Here is a 17,081-nt window from a genome sequence, read left to right on the forward strand (position 1 = left end):
AAATTTATAAAAAAAAAAAAAAAAAGATTCAGCGTTAAATGCGTACTCGTTATGTAGTAGATATGCTGCGTGGCAGTAGAAAATGATCTTGGGTGCACTAAAGAATAAATGCAACGAGTGTTGCGAAGCCTGTAGTTCTCATAATGAGGAGATGAGCCCTTAAAAGAAAGTTTGAAAGAATATTTTTAGGTTCACTAGTGAAAGTAAACCTTGAGATATAAAGAGTCCATTCATAAAGCAGTTGTTCACTGGACTTAACAAAAGGAGTGACCATTAATTGTAAATATTAGCTCGTAAGTGATATTTTGTAAATAGTAGAATATAAGTCTGTCTATACCAGTGGAGGAAACGTGCAAAATTGATTGTTTTGTAAATGAACTCCATCGGCGAAGGAACTAAGCACGAATGCTGTGTGAAGATGCACACTAAAGTGCGACGTGCATAATAAAAATAACTGTTCACGGTATACTAGTGGTAGTGTTGTACTGCAAGTGTAAAAAAAAGAAGTCAAGGCTACGACAACAGGTGCAACGCAAAGTTCAGTGTTGTTCTAAGTGCAGCGACAGCTAAAACATTCGTCGTCACTTACCTGTGAGCCTCATGGGAGGCAGTTGACAGAGAAGTATGGAGGCAGCTTCAGTGTCTGGCTCCTCCGATGGAAAACGCGTGCGAGGTGTTTGTATCGATGCACTCGTGTGATACGAAGTTCACAAAAAAAGGAGCACTCGACGACCACCAGCTCTGTTACAGCCTGAGCGCGAACGGATACTGAGTGTTGGAGCTCACGCAACACTGTGCAGCTGCTGTGAGTGGCTGACGTGTGGGTGACGAAACAATCCAAACTTTAAACTGCTAACCGCCATGACTTCCATCGTACATACTGGAGGAAAGACATTTGTACACTTGTGTGACTACATTTTCATATGTAAATTATGCAATTTTCTTGAGTTAAAGTTAAGATGAGTGAGAAGTAGATTGTTAGATTACTCAGACCTTAAAGCCATTAATACCGGCACTCCTGAACAATGCTAAAATGAATTATAATCCTGTCTCTTGATGGACAAAGAAAATGAATGTGCACTATAGGAAGACCCTAAACTCCAGACCAGTCCCGATCCTTAATAAATGTATCCAGTAGCTTGTAAGTCATACTAATAATTTTCCACTTCTTCTGTTTCATATTGTAAATAAAAACCCGGGAAGCCACTTGAATTCCTGGCACCACAGTGGAAAGGACAGATGTACTGCATGATGAACGCCGTAGACAGCTAACACAGAAAGTGAAAGCATCACGAAGTGTAGTGCTACGTTATTAAACTGTAATTGAACCACAAGGAGTCAACAGATGCTCGAACATTGTCCACTCTAGTTTAGTGAAAATAAGCACTCACTGTACTCATGTATTAGTTGTTAAGCTGAAGAGAAAGTAATTCCTGAATTCTATCCCCTGAAGTGCGAAATGAACGTTCACTTATTGTTATAAGCAAATATGGACCAAACTTAAATATGCACATAAATGTTAAGTCTTGGTATTATGGAATGAAGTGACTGATGAACAAAGAATGAAAAACTTTATTTTGAAAAATGATAAATATCTGATATATGTTTATAAATGTAATTTCAATTTAAGTACATAGTACGCCAGTAACATTATGTAAATGTCACACAAAAAATCACGAATATCTCATGAGGACATGAGGATCGAGGTAATCCTTCGGCATTCCCTCTCTCCTCATGGGAGGCAATGAGATATTGGCTATTTTTGACTTCATTAAAACAACAAATACGAGTAGTTAATACTTTCAGCCAGAAGGCAAATACTTGTTTGTAAATAATGATTAATGTATAATAAGGCGTCGCATGGCGACGGTGGAATTTTCTAGATAATGTAATTCGTCGTCTTTGGGCGGCAATAAAAACAGAAAAATACGGATAGATATACGATCCTTCACTATTTTGTTCGAGGGAGAACAAATGAAGCCTTGAGCGCTAAGAAGACTTTTACTGTTTTTCTCGAGTAAGACGGACGCAGATTTGTGGCAGTCTGATCTAATTTTTACTAAATGTATATAAACGTGTTATGTCTAAGTTTTGAGTGAAGTGTAGGAAGAAGAACTGTTGTAACTTACCGTGACGAAGCACGAGCGACTCAAGAGGACAATGGCTATATAAAAGAGCGCTCAATGGACATGATATGGACATAAAAATCTACCGTCATTGTAGTATTAAGCTTAAGGTACGATATATGTTTTAGTTATAATAAATATTTGTTCTGGGAATACTGAATCATTTAGCAGTGCTCATTTCTATTATCTCCTCAGTATTATTTTCATTTTAATTATGCATTTTGCTAATATTACAGACTCCAAGATCAGCAGTCCAATGTGCGTGTTACATTGATAAAAAGAAAACTGTTTTATCGTCTTCTTGCATCAGCTTTAATATTGAATTTCTCTTTTGTGTGATGTTACAGTTGTTTTTGCGCCCTTAAGAACTTTCTGGTCCCTTAGGAAATTGTTTTGTCATAACAATAACTTCACAACCGGGTATGATCGTATCTACGATCATGAAGTAATTAGAAAGACGATAACGCAATTTCTTAATCAATAGCACGCTAGTTGAGACTGCCTCAAGCCACGCGAAACCGCAAGTAAAAACTATTCACATCTCATAATGCAATATTTTATGACAATGGTCAATCCATGATTCTTACGCCAATTGCGATTGATAAAACAGTAAGCTAAATCTCAATTTCCAACTTTCCATTGAATAGCAACATCACTTCTATTTTGTAACATCACAAGCTTGTAGTAGGTACTAGGAGATGAAGGAGCTTGCACAGGAAAGAGTAGCATGGAGAGCTGCATCAAACCAGTCTCTGGACTGAAGACCACAACAACAACACCTATAGTGAACTAGGCCTGTCAAAAAATACTGGATTGACATAATATCTGTTTACCGATGAAATTTTAGGAAGTAGAGGAGCATTCACATACTACCCAATAAAGCATAAAAAATAACATACAGCTAGCAGACAAATTTTACAACAGAATGCAATATCAAGATTTTTATACTTTCAATTTGAAGAGTGGAAATGGAAAAATGTTCTAAGTGGTGTTTTATCACAAAATGCATATTCAGTGCTATTGTATTTTTAGCACTTTGCTGCGTGTCCCCAGACTTTATCCAGGTGGCAAACCACGGAGTGTTGGTAGATGGCACATAGTCTTCGTACCAACTTGTGGAGTTCTGAAGTGTAAAAGATACGAGAAGTAGTTTTCATTGACTACAGTTCCACTAGTTAAAAACCTAATTTTGTATTTCTGTACTTGCATTATAACCAAAAAATGTAGTGCCTCAGTATTAATAGCATTTAGAACCAATTTTTTTTCCTGGCTACTTTGTTGATTTTGACATTTTTAGACTGTCTGTGAACAAAATACCAGGTGCTTAAAATTGAAGGGCAGCTACACACAAAGTTCTAGAGTGGGATGTAATTATCATGCAGCAGCAAAATTGGTAGATATGCTAATGCATTAATGCAGAACTGATTTATACTGGAAATACAATAACAAGTGACAAAGGCAAAATGTTGATTTTAATGTTAACCATTTCTCACACAATTTGTTTAGTATGACACCAGATACACTGACAAGATGTTGCACCTGTAAACTGACGTGATCGACAGTTCCTCACAGCAGTTCCGATGGAATCTGAGCAACATGTACCTGTATATTGGCTTGCAGATCAGGTAGCTACAGAACATATCCCTGGTAAAAAACGTTCCTTTAGATATCCTCAAAGACAAAAGTCACAAGGATTCAGATCAGATGATCTTGCAGACTATGCATCTGGGAAACCGTCAGATAACACGTTTGGGGAAGGCTGCATTAAGCCGACCTTTCACTGGGCAAGTGACATGCGGAGTTGCCCCATCTTGCATGCAAATGATGGTGTTCACACATTTGTGCTCTTCCAAATCAGGCCCTCTGGGTGTATTCACTTCAAGGAATGGACCGAGAATAAAGGCGCTCATGACCCCATATATACGGTCACACACGGTGAGTGCAATGACTCTTACTGAGTGGTATTCTATTTAACAGAACCCAAAATTTGGCAGTTCTGTATGTACACTGCACCCTGTAGTTTAAAATGTGCCTCCTTATGCCAGGCAACACATCATCAACTTCGATTCATGCCAGAAACTGAAGGGCAAATTCATAACATTTCTACAGATCATGGTTTTTTAGTTGCTGAACTGTCTGGATGTAAAATAGATCACCAAACTTTCCGTACTGTTCGACATGGCACAGACAATTCTCGTGACACTACACAAGCTCTAGCACTACCTGGGGTACATGCTGCATGGTCAGTTACTGCGACATCAACCTCATCAGTAACTTCCACTGGGACATCTTGCCCATCCACGTGCCACACCAAGCACACCCGTGTTTTCAAATTTCATTATCATCATCTTTACACCATTTAATAACACCTCAGAACTCTCAGTCGGTGACTCTTTCTCAATGCAGCCCTGTAATTGCTACCTTTCACATAAAACCGAGTCACTAAAGGTGCACAGCCTCTCTTCCCGACAGCCATACTGTTCACTCACGTTACGTCTTGTAAAATGACTGTGTTGATGTCATACCACCATACAAACAGAGTACAGTGCCAGATTTGCACCTAGTGGCCAAAATTGGAACTAATTTTTGGTTTGTTGGTTAATTTTGGGGAGAGGACCGAACAGCGAGGTCACTGGTCCCATCGGATTAGGGAAGGAAGTCAGCCGTGCCCTTTCAAAGGAACCATCCTGGCATTTGCTTGAAGCTATTTAGGGAAATCCTGGAAAACCTAAATCAGGACAGCTGGACACAGGTTTAAACATAATCCTCCTGAATGTGAATCCAGCTGTGCTAACCACTGCACCGCCTCGCTCGGTGAACTAATTTTTTCCAGTGTAGACTGGTTCTGCATTAACGCATTGGAAAACTACCACATTTTGCTGCATATGATAATTACAGTCCACAATGGACCTCTGTGAGTAGCTGCACTTTAATTATAACCACCCAGTATGAATTGATTCTTGCAAAGAAGAAAATAAAACCCAGTGCCTATCAATAATGCTATTTATTTACACAAATAACACCATTACTGGTTTCCAACTGATAGGCTCATTTGAGATGGCTGTTCAAATTTTACAATTGTTGTCATTTACATAATTTGTTGCAAAATAGCCAACAACTAATGTAAACAAAAAATAAATGGAATATAAATGTGGTCAGCCAACTGAGGGTAAATCCGTCAGTTCCAAACCAGTAATGACGCTATTTGTGTAATGACGCTATTTGTGTCATCATGTACATACTTCCTTACTGTCCTTTTAGTCCAGTAAGTTTCCTAATATGCCACTTAGAGCATTCTTCACAAAGTACTTTTTTTCTAATTTGTCTCATTATGTTTTGTGGTGATGCAGTGAGCAGCATAACTCTGTAATATCAGAATACCTTCTCAATTTGTTGCCTACAAATCAGCTCTCTACCAGCTATATACAAACAGAGATACAGTGTTTTTTCATTGTCCTGAAAAATGTCAGCTATAGCACTCAGAACATTTCCCATTCCCACTCTTTAACTAATACCATCATAAATCAAGGAACAGGAAAAGAAACAGTGCATGTAGTATTGTTCTGAATCATGGATCACATGATGTACAGAGGCCACAAATTGAGAAGTAAATAATAATGAACTAGAAGTCAAGATTGACATTGCCATGTAATACTAACAATGAGCTTTTATAACAATGAAAAGAATCAATTATTGATAAAATTATTTAACTGGATAGATAAAAAATCTACTCACTAAGCGGCAGCAGGACATACACATAACAAAATGTTGTGATTGGCAAGCTTTCAGAGCCAGTGGCTCCTTCTTCAAGCAGAAGGGTTAAAAGGGGGAGGAAGAAGGGTGAAGGAAAAGGACTGGAGAGGTCTAGGAGATGGGGTAGATTTTGGGAAAGTCACCCAGAACTGCAGATCAGGGGTGACTTCCTGTACGAGATGAGAAGCTGCTTATATGTCAATGCACTGTCACAATTCACTCTTTTCATTTGGCAACTAGATGCATTAATGAGATTCCTTTGCCCCTATAGGAAATGCAGTTCCAGTGGTACTGCATATGTAATAAACAGTACATGGAGTATGGTAGGCGAATTTTTATTTTCTGGACAGAATTAGATCATGGTCTTTACCAGTCAGGGATTTGACACAAACTACACCATTACAGATATTATAATTCACTCTACTGCACAAGGCACTGATGTTTAGTTTGTCAGTTAGAGGTGACATTTAGTCATTATGTCGTATATACACTTATTCCTCTGATCTTGGTCCCCGTGATTCCCCCCCCCCCCCCCCCCCCCCCCTGTTCGATTCCCGGAGCGGAAAAAACGGAAACAGAAGCACTAAAGAAAAAACAATACGGGGGAGTTAGTTGAACACCCCATGAATGTCAACATGTTGCAGAATTACTAGGCTCCACGTCAAAAAGTTGTAGCTGATGGAAGCACTCACATCAAAGCCCAATTAGTTGTTAAAGAGTATATTCAACAAGCAGAAATTGATTATGAAGTTGTATACAGAGTTGCTACATCTTATGACACGGTTCAAGTTTTGCTAACAGTAGCTGCTTCAGAGAAGATGATGCTGAAACAGTTTGATGCAAAGATGGCTTTTTGAGTGAAATATTTCCATGAGGAAGAGTATATGGAACAACCAGAGGGCTTCAGAGATAATACACGTCTAGTGTGGGTCTTGAAATGGAGTCTCTAGTGTCTCAGACAAATGTTTTATGGGAGTCATGAATAAAGTGGGTTTTCAAAGCAGTGCTGCAGATCCTTGCTTGTTTTATTGTAAATACAATGAAAATAGACTTCATGTAGCAATTTATGTTGATGTTCGTTTAATTGTTGGCAATAACAAAAAAAAATTACAGCTTTTCTGAACACTATACAATGTGTATTTGGTACAGCGGGGACCCTTGACTATTTTCTTGGCATAAAAATAAAACAAAATGAAGGTGGTGCAATTAAAATAAGTCATGAAGAACGCATGAAACAAATACTGGAAAGATTTCGAGTGGCAGAATCCAACATGATTTCAACTCCAGTTGGATTTGAAGAAAATCATCAAGATGAAGCAGTTTTGTCCTCTGTCCCCTGAGTGAGGGAATTTGATGTCTTGGGTATCTCTCAATAGTAACTCATCAATACATAACATTTGCAGTGAATAAAGCTCCTTTAGCAATGGAAAAACCAACTACTGATGACCAAAATCGAGTGAAACGCATATTCCAGTATCTGAAAGGTACACGTTATTATGGTATTACAGTATTTATGATAAAGAAGAAAATTTGTGAATTTACAGTGATGCTGATTTCACTGGGGACAAATAGACAAGACATTCAACAACAGGTATTGTGGAAAAGTACTCTGGTTGGGAAATATCACGGATGAGTCAGTTAAAGAAAATGATGGCTACATTTACAACTGTAGCTGAAATCTACTTCTAGAAATTATTTACGCAAGTGAAACGGCCAAAGAATTAATTTGGTTAAGACATTTATTAAGTGAATTGGCTGAAATGCTGGGACAACCTCCAACACTTTATATTGACGATGGCAGTGCATTAAAATTGGTAAAAAAATGAATAACCACAGAATATCATCATCAGTCAAAATATACAGAGGTCCAAAACTTCTATGTTCATTAAAGATATCTGAATGGTGAAGTTATGTTGGAACACATATATGGAAAGATCCAGTTCGCTGATATTCTGACAAAGCCACTTGTGAGAATTTGATTTAATTTGCTGCATGCATAGACTGGTGTGCAGGAAGTTGAACAGTTACTCTTTGTTTGACTGATTTTTGATTTTTCCTTTAGGAGGAAGTGTTGTGATAAAAGCAAAAATGTTTTAGCATTCACTGCAAATTGTTGTTCGCTGATATTTTTTTTCTATATTGTTGTTTTTATATAATATCTTTGAAGTTCCTTTTTAGTTACAGAGAGAAGCTGTATGTGGCTGTCTGTATGCTGAGAAAATATAGCGTTCATAAGTACAACTTTGTTGCCTAGCCTTAAAAATTTACAACATGCATGTTTGGTGGGCTGTGGAATACCAACATGGGAGGGATGGGAAGGATATTGGAAAGGATATTCCTCATTTCAGGACACAACAAGAGTTAATCAAAACCCTGTTAGAGAATAAAGCAGTTGCTTCAGTTCTGGGTGGTACAGAGACAGGAGGGTGTGCTACTTTGTGGCTGGACGATGGATATGTGGCAGGTGACTGAAGAGACAAGGCATGGGAGATCTGTCCTGGTACAAGGTTAGGAAGGTAATATAGGTGTCTGAAGGCTCCAGTGAGACCCTTCTTATCTTTGGAGAGGGACTGATAGTCACTACAGTTGCAATTAGATGCAGTGGCCATGGGTGGCTAGGCTGTATGGAAGGTGCTTCTTGGTATGGAATGGATAGCAGCTTTCAGGAAAAAAAAAAAACAAAACAACTGCCACAGTGATCCCATTCCAGAAATCACACAGGATCTCCAGTCTCTCCTCAATTCCTACCCCCCCCGCCCCCCTCCACCCCCACCCAACCCTACCACTTCTCATACTCCTACCTTCTACATGATTCCTAAGTCCATAAACCCAACCACCTAGGATACCCCATTGTGGCCCGTTATTGTGCCCCACTGAGAGAATCTACACTCTTGTCGACCAACAACTTCAGCCTATTACCCATAACCAACCCTCCTATGTAAATGACACCAACCATTTCCTTCACTGACTCTCCACAGTTCCTGTTCCTTTACTATCCAGCACCCAGCTCTTACCTTTAAAAGGGGTAGGACATCAAACGGGCCGACTTGGAGCAGGAGAGGCATCACATAATATTTTAATAACCAGTGTCTATACTTTTACAAATAAATTCATAAAACTATGTCAGCATCACCAGGAAGGATTCAGGATTCACACTCATTGCAGTGGAAGTTACTAATGGCAGCATTTGTTGCTATAGGTACACTTTTCTTCATAAGTTAGAGATTCTTCGATGAATTTTGTACAGCATACATACCACAGTTACAGGTGTATGAAACTCTATAATTTATTTAATTTATGAAAAAACGAATGAGTTGTTATATTTTAAACTTCATGTTTAGAAAAACACAAATTTTATAGTTAATTACCTCAATTTTTACCACAGTTTTTAATAGATTTTGAAAATTCTAGAGTTTCATACACCTTTAAGTATGGTTGGTATGCTGTGCAAAATTCATCGAAGAATCTCTCTTACTTATGAAGAAAAGTGTTCCTACAGCAACAAATGCAGCCATTAGTAAGTGAAAAAAAGGTTGAAATTTCACACGTAAAAAAAAAATTATTTCGTTGTTTTCGAACTTCCACTGCTATGAGTGTGAATTCTGAGTCCTTCCTGGTCATGCTGACAAAGTTTTATGAAATTATTTGTAAAAGTATAGACAGTGGAAATTGAAATGTCCTGTGGTGCCTCTCCTGCTCCAAGTCGGCCCGTTTGATGTCCTACCCCTCTTAAAAGCATCACCTACAAACAAATATACGGTACAGCAATTGACCCAAGTATGACACCGTGCTACGTCAACCTATTCATCAGCCATCTAGAGAAATCCATCGTAACTACCTAGAATTCCAAAGTCTCGCCTGGTTCACATTCACTGATGACATCTTCATGATCTGGACTAAGGATCAGGACACCTCCAGAACCTCAACACTTTCTCCCCCATTTACTTCTCCTGGTCCCCCTCAGCACCTTCTTCAATGTAAACCTCCACTTCTAAGATGTCTAGGTCAGTACCACTGTCAATATCAAACTTAGTAATCACTTGCAATACCTCAATTTCAATAGCTGCCACCCATTCTGCACCAAGAATTCCTGAGCTGTGAAAACGAGACAGTGGGAAACATCCACAAGCGGTTGAAAAAGGTGTATGAAGATGCTGCTGTCAATCGTAGTACAGCTAGTCAGTGGGCAAGCAGGTTACGTGATGAAAGCGGGCATGGCAATATTGAGGATTGTCCTTGCAGTGGCAGGCCTCGTACTGCACACACTCCAGACAATGTGCAGAGAGTGAACGAATTGGTGACTGCTGACAAACGCATCGCAGTGAACGAATTGTCACGCTACGTTGGGATAGGGGAAGGAAGTGTTTGCAGAATACTTAAAATGTTGGCGTTATAGGTTTGTGCCAGGTGGGTTCCCAGAATGTTGACAGTGGTTCACAAAGAAACAAGAAAAATGGTATGCAGCGAACTTTTGGAACAGTACAAGAATGGCGGAGATGAATATCTTGGAAGAATTGTGACAGGTGATGAAACATGGCTCCATCATTTTTCACCAGAGACGAAGAGCCAATCAATGGAGTGGCATCATGCAAATTCACCCAAGAAAAAAAAATTCAAAACCACACCTTCTGCTGGAAAAGTTGTGACTACGGTGTTTTTTGATTCCGAAGGACTCTTGCTTGTGGAGATCATGCCAAGTGGAACCATCATAAAATCCGATGCATATGTGACGACACTGAAGAAACTTCAAGCTCAACTGAGTCGTGTTCGACCACATCGGGAAAAACAGGATGTTTTGCTATTGCACAACAATGCACAGCCACATGTCAGTCAAAAAACCATGGAAGCGATCACAAAACTCGAATGGACAACACTGAAACATCCGCCTTACAGTCCTGGCCTGGCTCCATGTGGCTATCATCTCTCTGGGAAACTGAAAGACTCTCTTTGTGGAACAAGATTTGAAGATGATGACTCCCTTGTGCATGCTGCCAAACAGTGGCTCCAACAGGTAGGTCCAGAATTTTACCGTGCGGATGTACAGGCGCTGGTTCCAAGATGGCTTAAGGCAGTTGAGAGGGATATAAATTATGTGAAGAAATGAAAATATTGTTCCTAAAGGATGTATCTACACAATGTAAAACTTTCAAATACGTAGAATAAAAGATGTTTTTTAAAAAAAAAAATAGTGTGCATTTCTTTTGGAGTGACCCTCGTATAAAGTACATCAACCAGTAACAGTACCTTCACTATGATAACTACCATCCATTCCATGTTAAAAAGCCTCTTCCATACAGCCTTGCCACCCATGGAAGCCTAATCTGCAGTAGAAGGCAAGAGTAGTCAAAATATACCTATAACATCACCAGGGCCTTTCTTGACCTTTTACCTATCCTTCTCATCCATAAACAGAGCTCCCAAGCCATCCTCCCCTCTAACACCAATAGCCCCACTAAACGAACCACAAACCAGAACTCCATTAATAACTCCACTAATTACCCTGGCCTTGAAAAGCTCAACCATATCCTTCACCAGGGCTTTGACTAGCACTCACTGTGCCCTGAGAGGAGGGATATCCTACACAGAATCCTACCCACATCACCCAAAGTGCATGGTGTACATAAAGTCCGGGAACACTTTCAATTATTTATTGCACAAGAACCAAACATTGTACAGTCCCCCCCCCCCCCCCCCCCATGAATACCACCACAGCATAGTTGGTTAATTTGCCAATACTCAGCATTAGTCGCAAACATGGCGAGTTCAGATGCAGAGCCAGCTGTTGCATGAAATGGCCTCCCCGATCACCAGATCTCACTCCCTGTGATTCTTTTCTGTGGGGACACTTTAAAGATCGGGTGTATGTACCACCTCTACCACATCATGTAGCAGATCTCTGGGAGAGAATATGGGAAGTGACTGCCACAGTCGACGATGCCATGCTGGGATGGGTATGGCAAGAATTCACTTACCGTATTGATGTCTACCGAGTCACTCATGGTTTGCATATCGAATGTTTGTAAAAAAAAAACTTTCAGAGTCTCTCTTCAAAATGCAATATGGATGACATCTGTACAATGTTTAGTTCTTGTGCAATAAATAATTGAAAGTGTTCCTGGCCTTCATGTACACTCTGTAGTGTTCTGCCACCCATCCAACCTACAGAACATCCTTGCCCATCCATACTCCAATCCTGCACCTCATGGGTCAACACAGGTGCAGACCTGTCCCATACACCCATCATCCACCTCATATTGCATTTCAGTCACAGGCTTTACCTATCCAATGAAAGGCAGAGCCATGTGTGAAAGCAGCCATGTTAGATAGCAAGTTTGCTGCAATTACTGTATAGTATTCAATGTGGGTGTGACAAGAACCAACTATCCACTTACATGAATAGCCACTACCAAAACATGGCAAACTGCAAACTTTACCATCCAACTGCCAAACATACTGCACACCACAATACTAATGATCTCAATAGCTGCTTAACTATATGGGCCATTTAGATATTACCTTAAAGCACAAGAACTCTGCAGGTTGGAACTGTCTCTCTAGCATATCCTGCACTGTTGCAATCCATCTGGCCAAAACCACAACTAAATTGTTTCCCACTGCCTCACTTTACCTTTTACTTTCTCTCACACTGCCTCACATTATCTTTTACGCTTTACTCTCTGAACTCTTTTCATCTTGTTGTGCAGCTGCTAAGTCACCTGCTTCACACTACCCTGCTAGCTCCTCCTTGCCTCACGCCTCTTTTCCTATTCCCTCCCCACCTTAATGAACCTAAGCAAATGCTTTCAAAAATTGGTATTCGGCAAACAGTCTGGCTGATACTGTGAGCATGTACACTTAGGTATCAATGTGGCTGTGTGTGTGAATGCGTGTACTCTTACTGGAGAAAGAGAAAGAGCTCAAAAGCTACTGTTAACTGTTTTCTATTACATGTCTCTGTATGTATGCACCAATCCTCTTCAGGTAAAGGTTGCCTTTCCCTCATTTTACTTATACACTGATAGGAAAAAGTTTACAACACAAACAAGGAATTGCATGACAAACAAAAGTTGGCAGGTGTGTTTCTACACCTGAAAGATGATATATATTCAAATTCTGTAGCAGTCGCCTAAGAGTGGCAAAAGTAGCACTACTATAGGAATGCAACGCAGGTCTGCTTTAAATACACACTGCAATGGTCATGGGTATTAGTTACCTTTGAGATAGGATTTGTTGAGTTATGTTAGTCAAGAATGCCTTTAAAGCAACGAAGATGCCATTGTCAACACCTCAGGGAGGTTGAATGAGGTTGTGTAATAAGGCTACGGAAGTTGAATATTCCTTCTGTGGTTCTTCAGAAAGGCCTGGCAGAAATGTAGCCACTGTACATATGTGCTGGCGGTGAAGGTCACGAGAATGTGTGGTCGCAAGAAGATTGGAATCTGGATGGCCATGTGGCACTTCCGAGAGGGAGAAGCATTGTGTTCGGCCTATGGCTCTGCTGCATTGTACTGCATCTGCAACAGGAATCTCAGCAGCAGTTGGAAGTAGGTTACAGTACACTGGTTCGCTCACTGATTGAATACCCTCACCGGTGTGGGATCCGTACCAGATAGGGTTGATAGAAGAGAGAGGGAAGATCCAACGGAGAACAGCACGCTTCATTACAGGATCATTTAGTAGTCACAAAAGCATTACGGAGATGATACAGAAATTCCAGTGGAAGACTCTGCAAGAGAGATGCTCAGTAGTTTGGTATGGGCTTTTATTTAAGTTTCAAGACCATATCTTCACCGAGGAGACAAGCAGTATATTGCTCTGTCCTACGTATATCTCGCAAAGAGACCATGAGGATAAAATCAGAGAGATTAGAGCCCACACAGAGGCATACTGACAATCTTTCTTTCCACGAACAATACGAGACTGGAACAGAAGGGAGAACTGATAGAGGTACTCAAGGTACCCTCCGCCAGACACTGTCAGGTGGCTTGCAGAGTATGGTTGTAGATGTAGATGTAGATGTAGTTATGGTCTGGGGTACAACTTCATATGACAGTAGGAGCAATGTCTTGACTATCTCATGCACCTTGATTGCAAATTTGTACATCAGCCTAGAGATTCAACGTACCGTGCTGCCATTCAAGAACAGCATTCCAGGGGATGTTTTCCAACAGGACAACACCTGCCCACATACAGCTGTGGTAACCCAATGTGCTCTACAGAGAGTCTGTTTGATCACCAGATCTGCCTCTAATCGAGCACATATGGGACATCATCAGATGAAAACTCCAGCATCACTCACTAACACTACTAATTGTCCATGTATTGTTGACCAACCAAATGCAATAGGCTTGTAACTCCATCCCACAAACTGACATCGGAGCATCTGTACAACACAATGAGTGCACACTTGTGTACTTGCATTCAACATTCTGGCTGTTACACCAATTATTAATGTACAAGCATTTCATATTTGCAATGACTTATCTTGCAGTTACATCAACCTGTGATCTTTCAATGTTAATCACTTAAATATGTTACCTAGACAGATGAGCTTCTGCAATTTCATTGCTCTGCAGTAAATATTTCTTGGTGTTGCTGGTTTTTTTTCTATCAGTGTATTAGTCACTCTGCTATAGGTAGAGATCTCACATTCTTCATGACAGAATCAGAGTCCATAAAGGTACTCACCCTGCAGTGGAGTGAGAGTTGACATGAAACTTCCTGCCAGATTGAAACTGTGTGCCAGACAGAGACTCACACTTGCTGCCCTTTGTCTTTCATGGCCAAATGCTCTACCACCTGCCCACGAAAGGCACAGTTTCCGAGTATGAATCTCGGTGCAGCACACAGTTTTATTCTGCCAGGAAGTTTTGGCATCAGAATGCATACTAATATTATAAATATGGAAGGAAATTCTGTCTGCTATGTTTTCACAACTAAATTGCTGAACTGATTGTGATGAAATTGGGTTTGGAGCTAGGCTGAAGTAGGGAGTGGAACTTTTTTTTTCCATCGAGGAACATAAACTATGTTAAAAAATAATAAATTTGTTCTACAACATACATTTACTTCAATAACACGACGCATGCTATCACGCATGCTTCTCCACATGCACTGCATGGTAGGGATGCTTCTGCATGTGTCGTGTTGTCATGAGTTATAGCAGTTGGTGAGGGGAGAGGAGGGGACAGGCATGCATTGCAAGCTATGCTTACTCAGGCAGGTGGACATATGAGGACCGCTGACGCTGCTGCAACTCATCATAACATAACTACTGAATGCAAGCACATGTATGCAAACGGCTAGCTTATTTCGTCACCACCAGTCATCAAAACAAAACAACAGATACGTTCTATCCCTCTATACTGCACATATCTCCTCCTTCCCACTTTGTGTCTCCACCTCTTCATCCCCATGTCTCTCTGTCCACCTCATCCTTCCCCCTCTATATGTCCGTCCCCTCCTCCTCATTCTCTTTGTCCATCTCCTCTGCACCCTTTCTCTGACCATATCCTCCTTTCCCTCCCTCTACATATCCCCCCCCCCTCTCTCTCTCTGTTCATCTCTTCTGTCTGCTCCCTCTGTCCATCTCCTCCTCCTACTCTCTCCACCTCATTCTCCCCATCTCTCTATGCCCACCCGCCCCTCCCTCCTCTCTCTTCATCTCACATTTATCCAGTGGTCCAGATTGAAAAGAAAAAAACATCATAGATGAGATTACTGAGAGCAGTAGCTGGCTACATATCACTTTGTAGGAAGGGACATGAGGAGGACACGAATGACTTACGAAATAATGAAGTAGACAAACAAATGGAAACAGTATATAAAAATAATGCAAAGAGGCTGAATACCAAAGTCAGTGCTGAAATGGACACCACAAGAAGGAAGAACAAATACTGATTGGCCAAAGAAAAGACGGACAGAGAAAACCACATGAGGGCAGTGATGACATTCTTCACACATGAATCGTACATGTTCAATCATGGGCCATGAAACTTTTAAGGTACCAAATATTTTGCTCAGAGCTGCATTACATATCTTTTGAGGTGCTCCTTTCCTGAAACTGTCAAACATATCTGGATGAAATGTCAGGAATCTTGATGTTTCACAAACAATGACCATGCAACATGGAAGTTTCAGCATGAGGTAAGAAAACAAGTCATGAAAGCTTTCACTGCATTTTTCAAACAATTTTCCTCCACAAATATATCCATTTCAATTCAGCAGTAAATAATATGGCATCTTTTTCTATAAGGTACTGTCAAAAACGTTGTCAACTGAGATATTCAAATGCAGTGAATACCTGTTTGAAAGTGACAGATCCGGTCACGTAATTTCTTGTGACAGTAACAACAGGGAATCCAGGCTGCAAGATCCAAGAATTCATCACCTCCTTCAGAGATGTGTTTGCTGGAATAATGCGTTGGTGCACAGGCCTCTGCTTGATGGCTTCTTCCAAGGACCACCACAAGTCATCGTGCTGTGCATTTGAGTATTTCCTGAGCCAATAGAAAGAAATGTTATGGAAGGATGTAACATATTACAGAAAGAAGAAACGAGCATATGAGTAAAAAATTCAACACAGTCAAGCTTGCTATTTTTTCTCCACAAATTCCCAAATAAGTGTGATACTTGTAACATACTGTACAGGTTTAAAACTGATGAAATACATAGTTGCTAGCTGACATTTGGATTACGTGGTCCAAGTCACATTACACAGAAGCAGTTAAACAAAAGTGCACTGCAGTTTTCAAAATCATTTTTATTTATGTTGATATATTATGGCCCACATACAAACTGAGTAAGAGGTAGTTCATGGGTATTCAGTAAAATCATTTGACACTTTATTACTAAATACATGAATTCAAATAACATTGCATAAGCATTGTAAATTTGGCACTTTCTGATGGCAGGTTTGGCATTTCATCTGAAGAAATGGTAGATAAAATTAATGGCATCTTGATGCAACACAGTCACATTATGATTGATAAGACTATTGAAACAGTAGAAATTGGTTGTCACACACTATGCCACAGTTTAGGAAACTATTTTATGAGTCAAACAAATTTCAATAACAATAATAAAAGAATACAGCATTTTACTGACAGAAAATGGGATGTTGGTGAACACAGCCACAGATTTCAGAATATGACTCTGAACTTTTGCAGGAATGCTTTACCAACTACTTTTTCTTGTATTACG

At 40.1% G+C, this 17,081-nt stretch overlaps 1 protein-coding gene across 3 annotated transcripts in view; it reads right to left on the bottom strand.

Annotated features, from left to right (window-relative positions):
• LOC124718951 (aminopeptidase Ey-like) overlaps positions 1-17,081 on the bottom strand; it is a 273,185-nt gene that overhangs the window by 93,037 nt on the left and 163,067 nt on the right. For all 3 annotated transcript variants that reach the window (XM_047244618.1, XM_047244617.1, XM_047244619.1), the window contains exon 13: positions 16,183-16,378. In XM_047244618.1, coding sequence (XP_047100574.1) covers positions 16,183-16,378 — 196 coding nt within the window. The remainder of the gene's footprint in view (positions 1-16,182; positions 16,379-17,081) is intronic.

The sequence above is a fragment of the Schistocerca piceifrons genome, chromosome 10 (assembly GCF_021461385.2).
Source record: "Schistocerca piceifrons isolate TAMUIC-IGC-003096 chromosome 10, iqSchPice1.1, whole genome shotgun sequence".
Classification (NCBI taxonomy): domain Eukaryota; kingdom Metazoa; phylum Arthropoda; class Insecta; order Orthoptera; family Acrididae; genus Schistocerca; species Schistocerca piceifrons.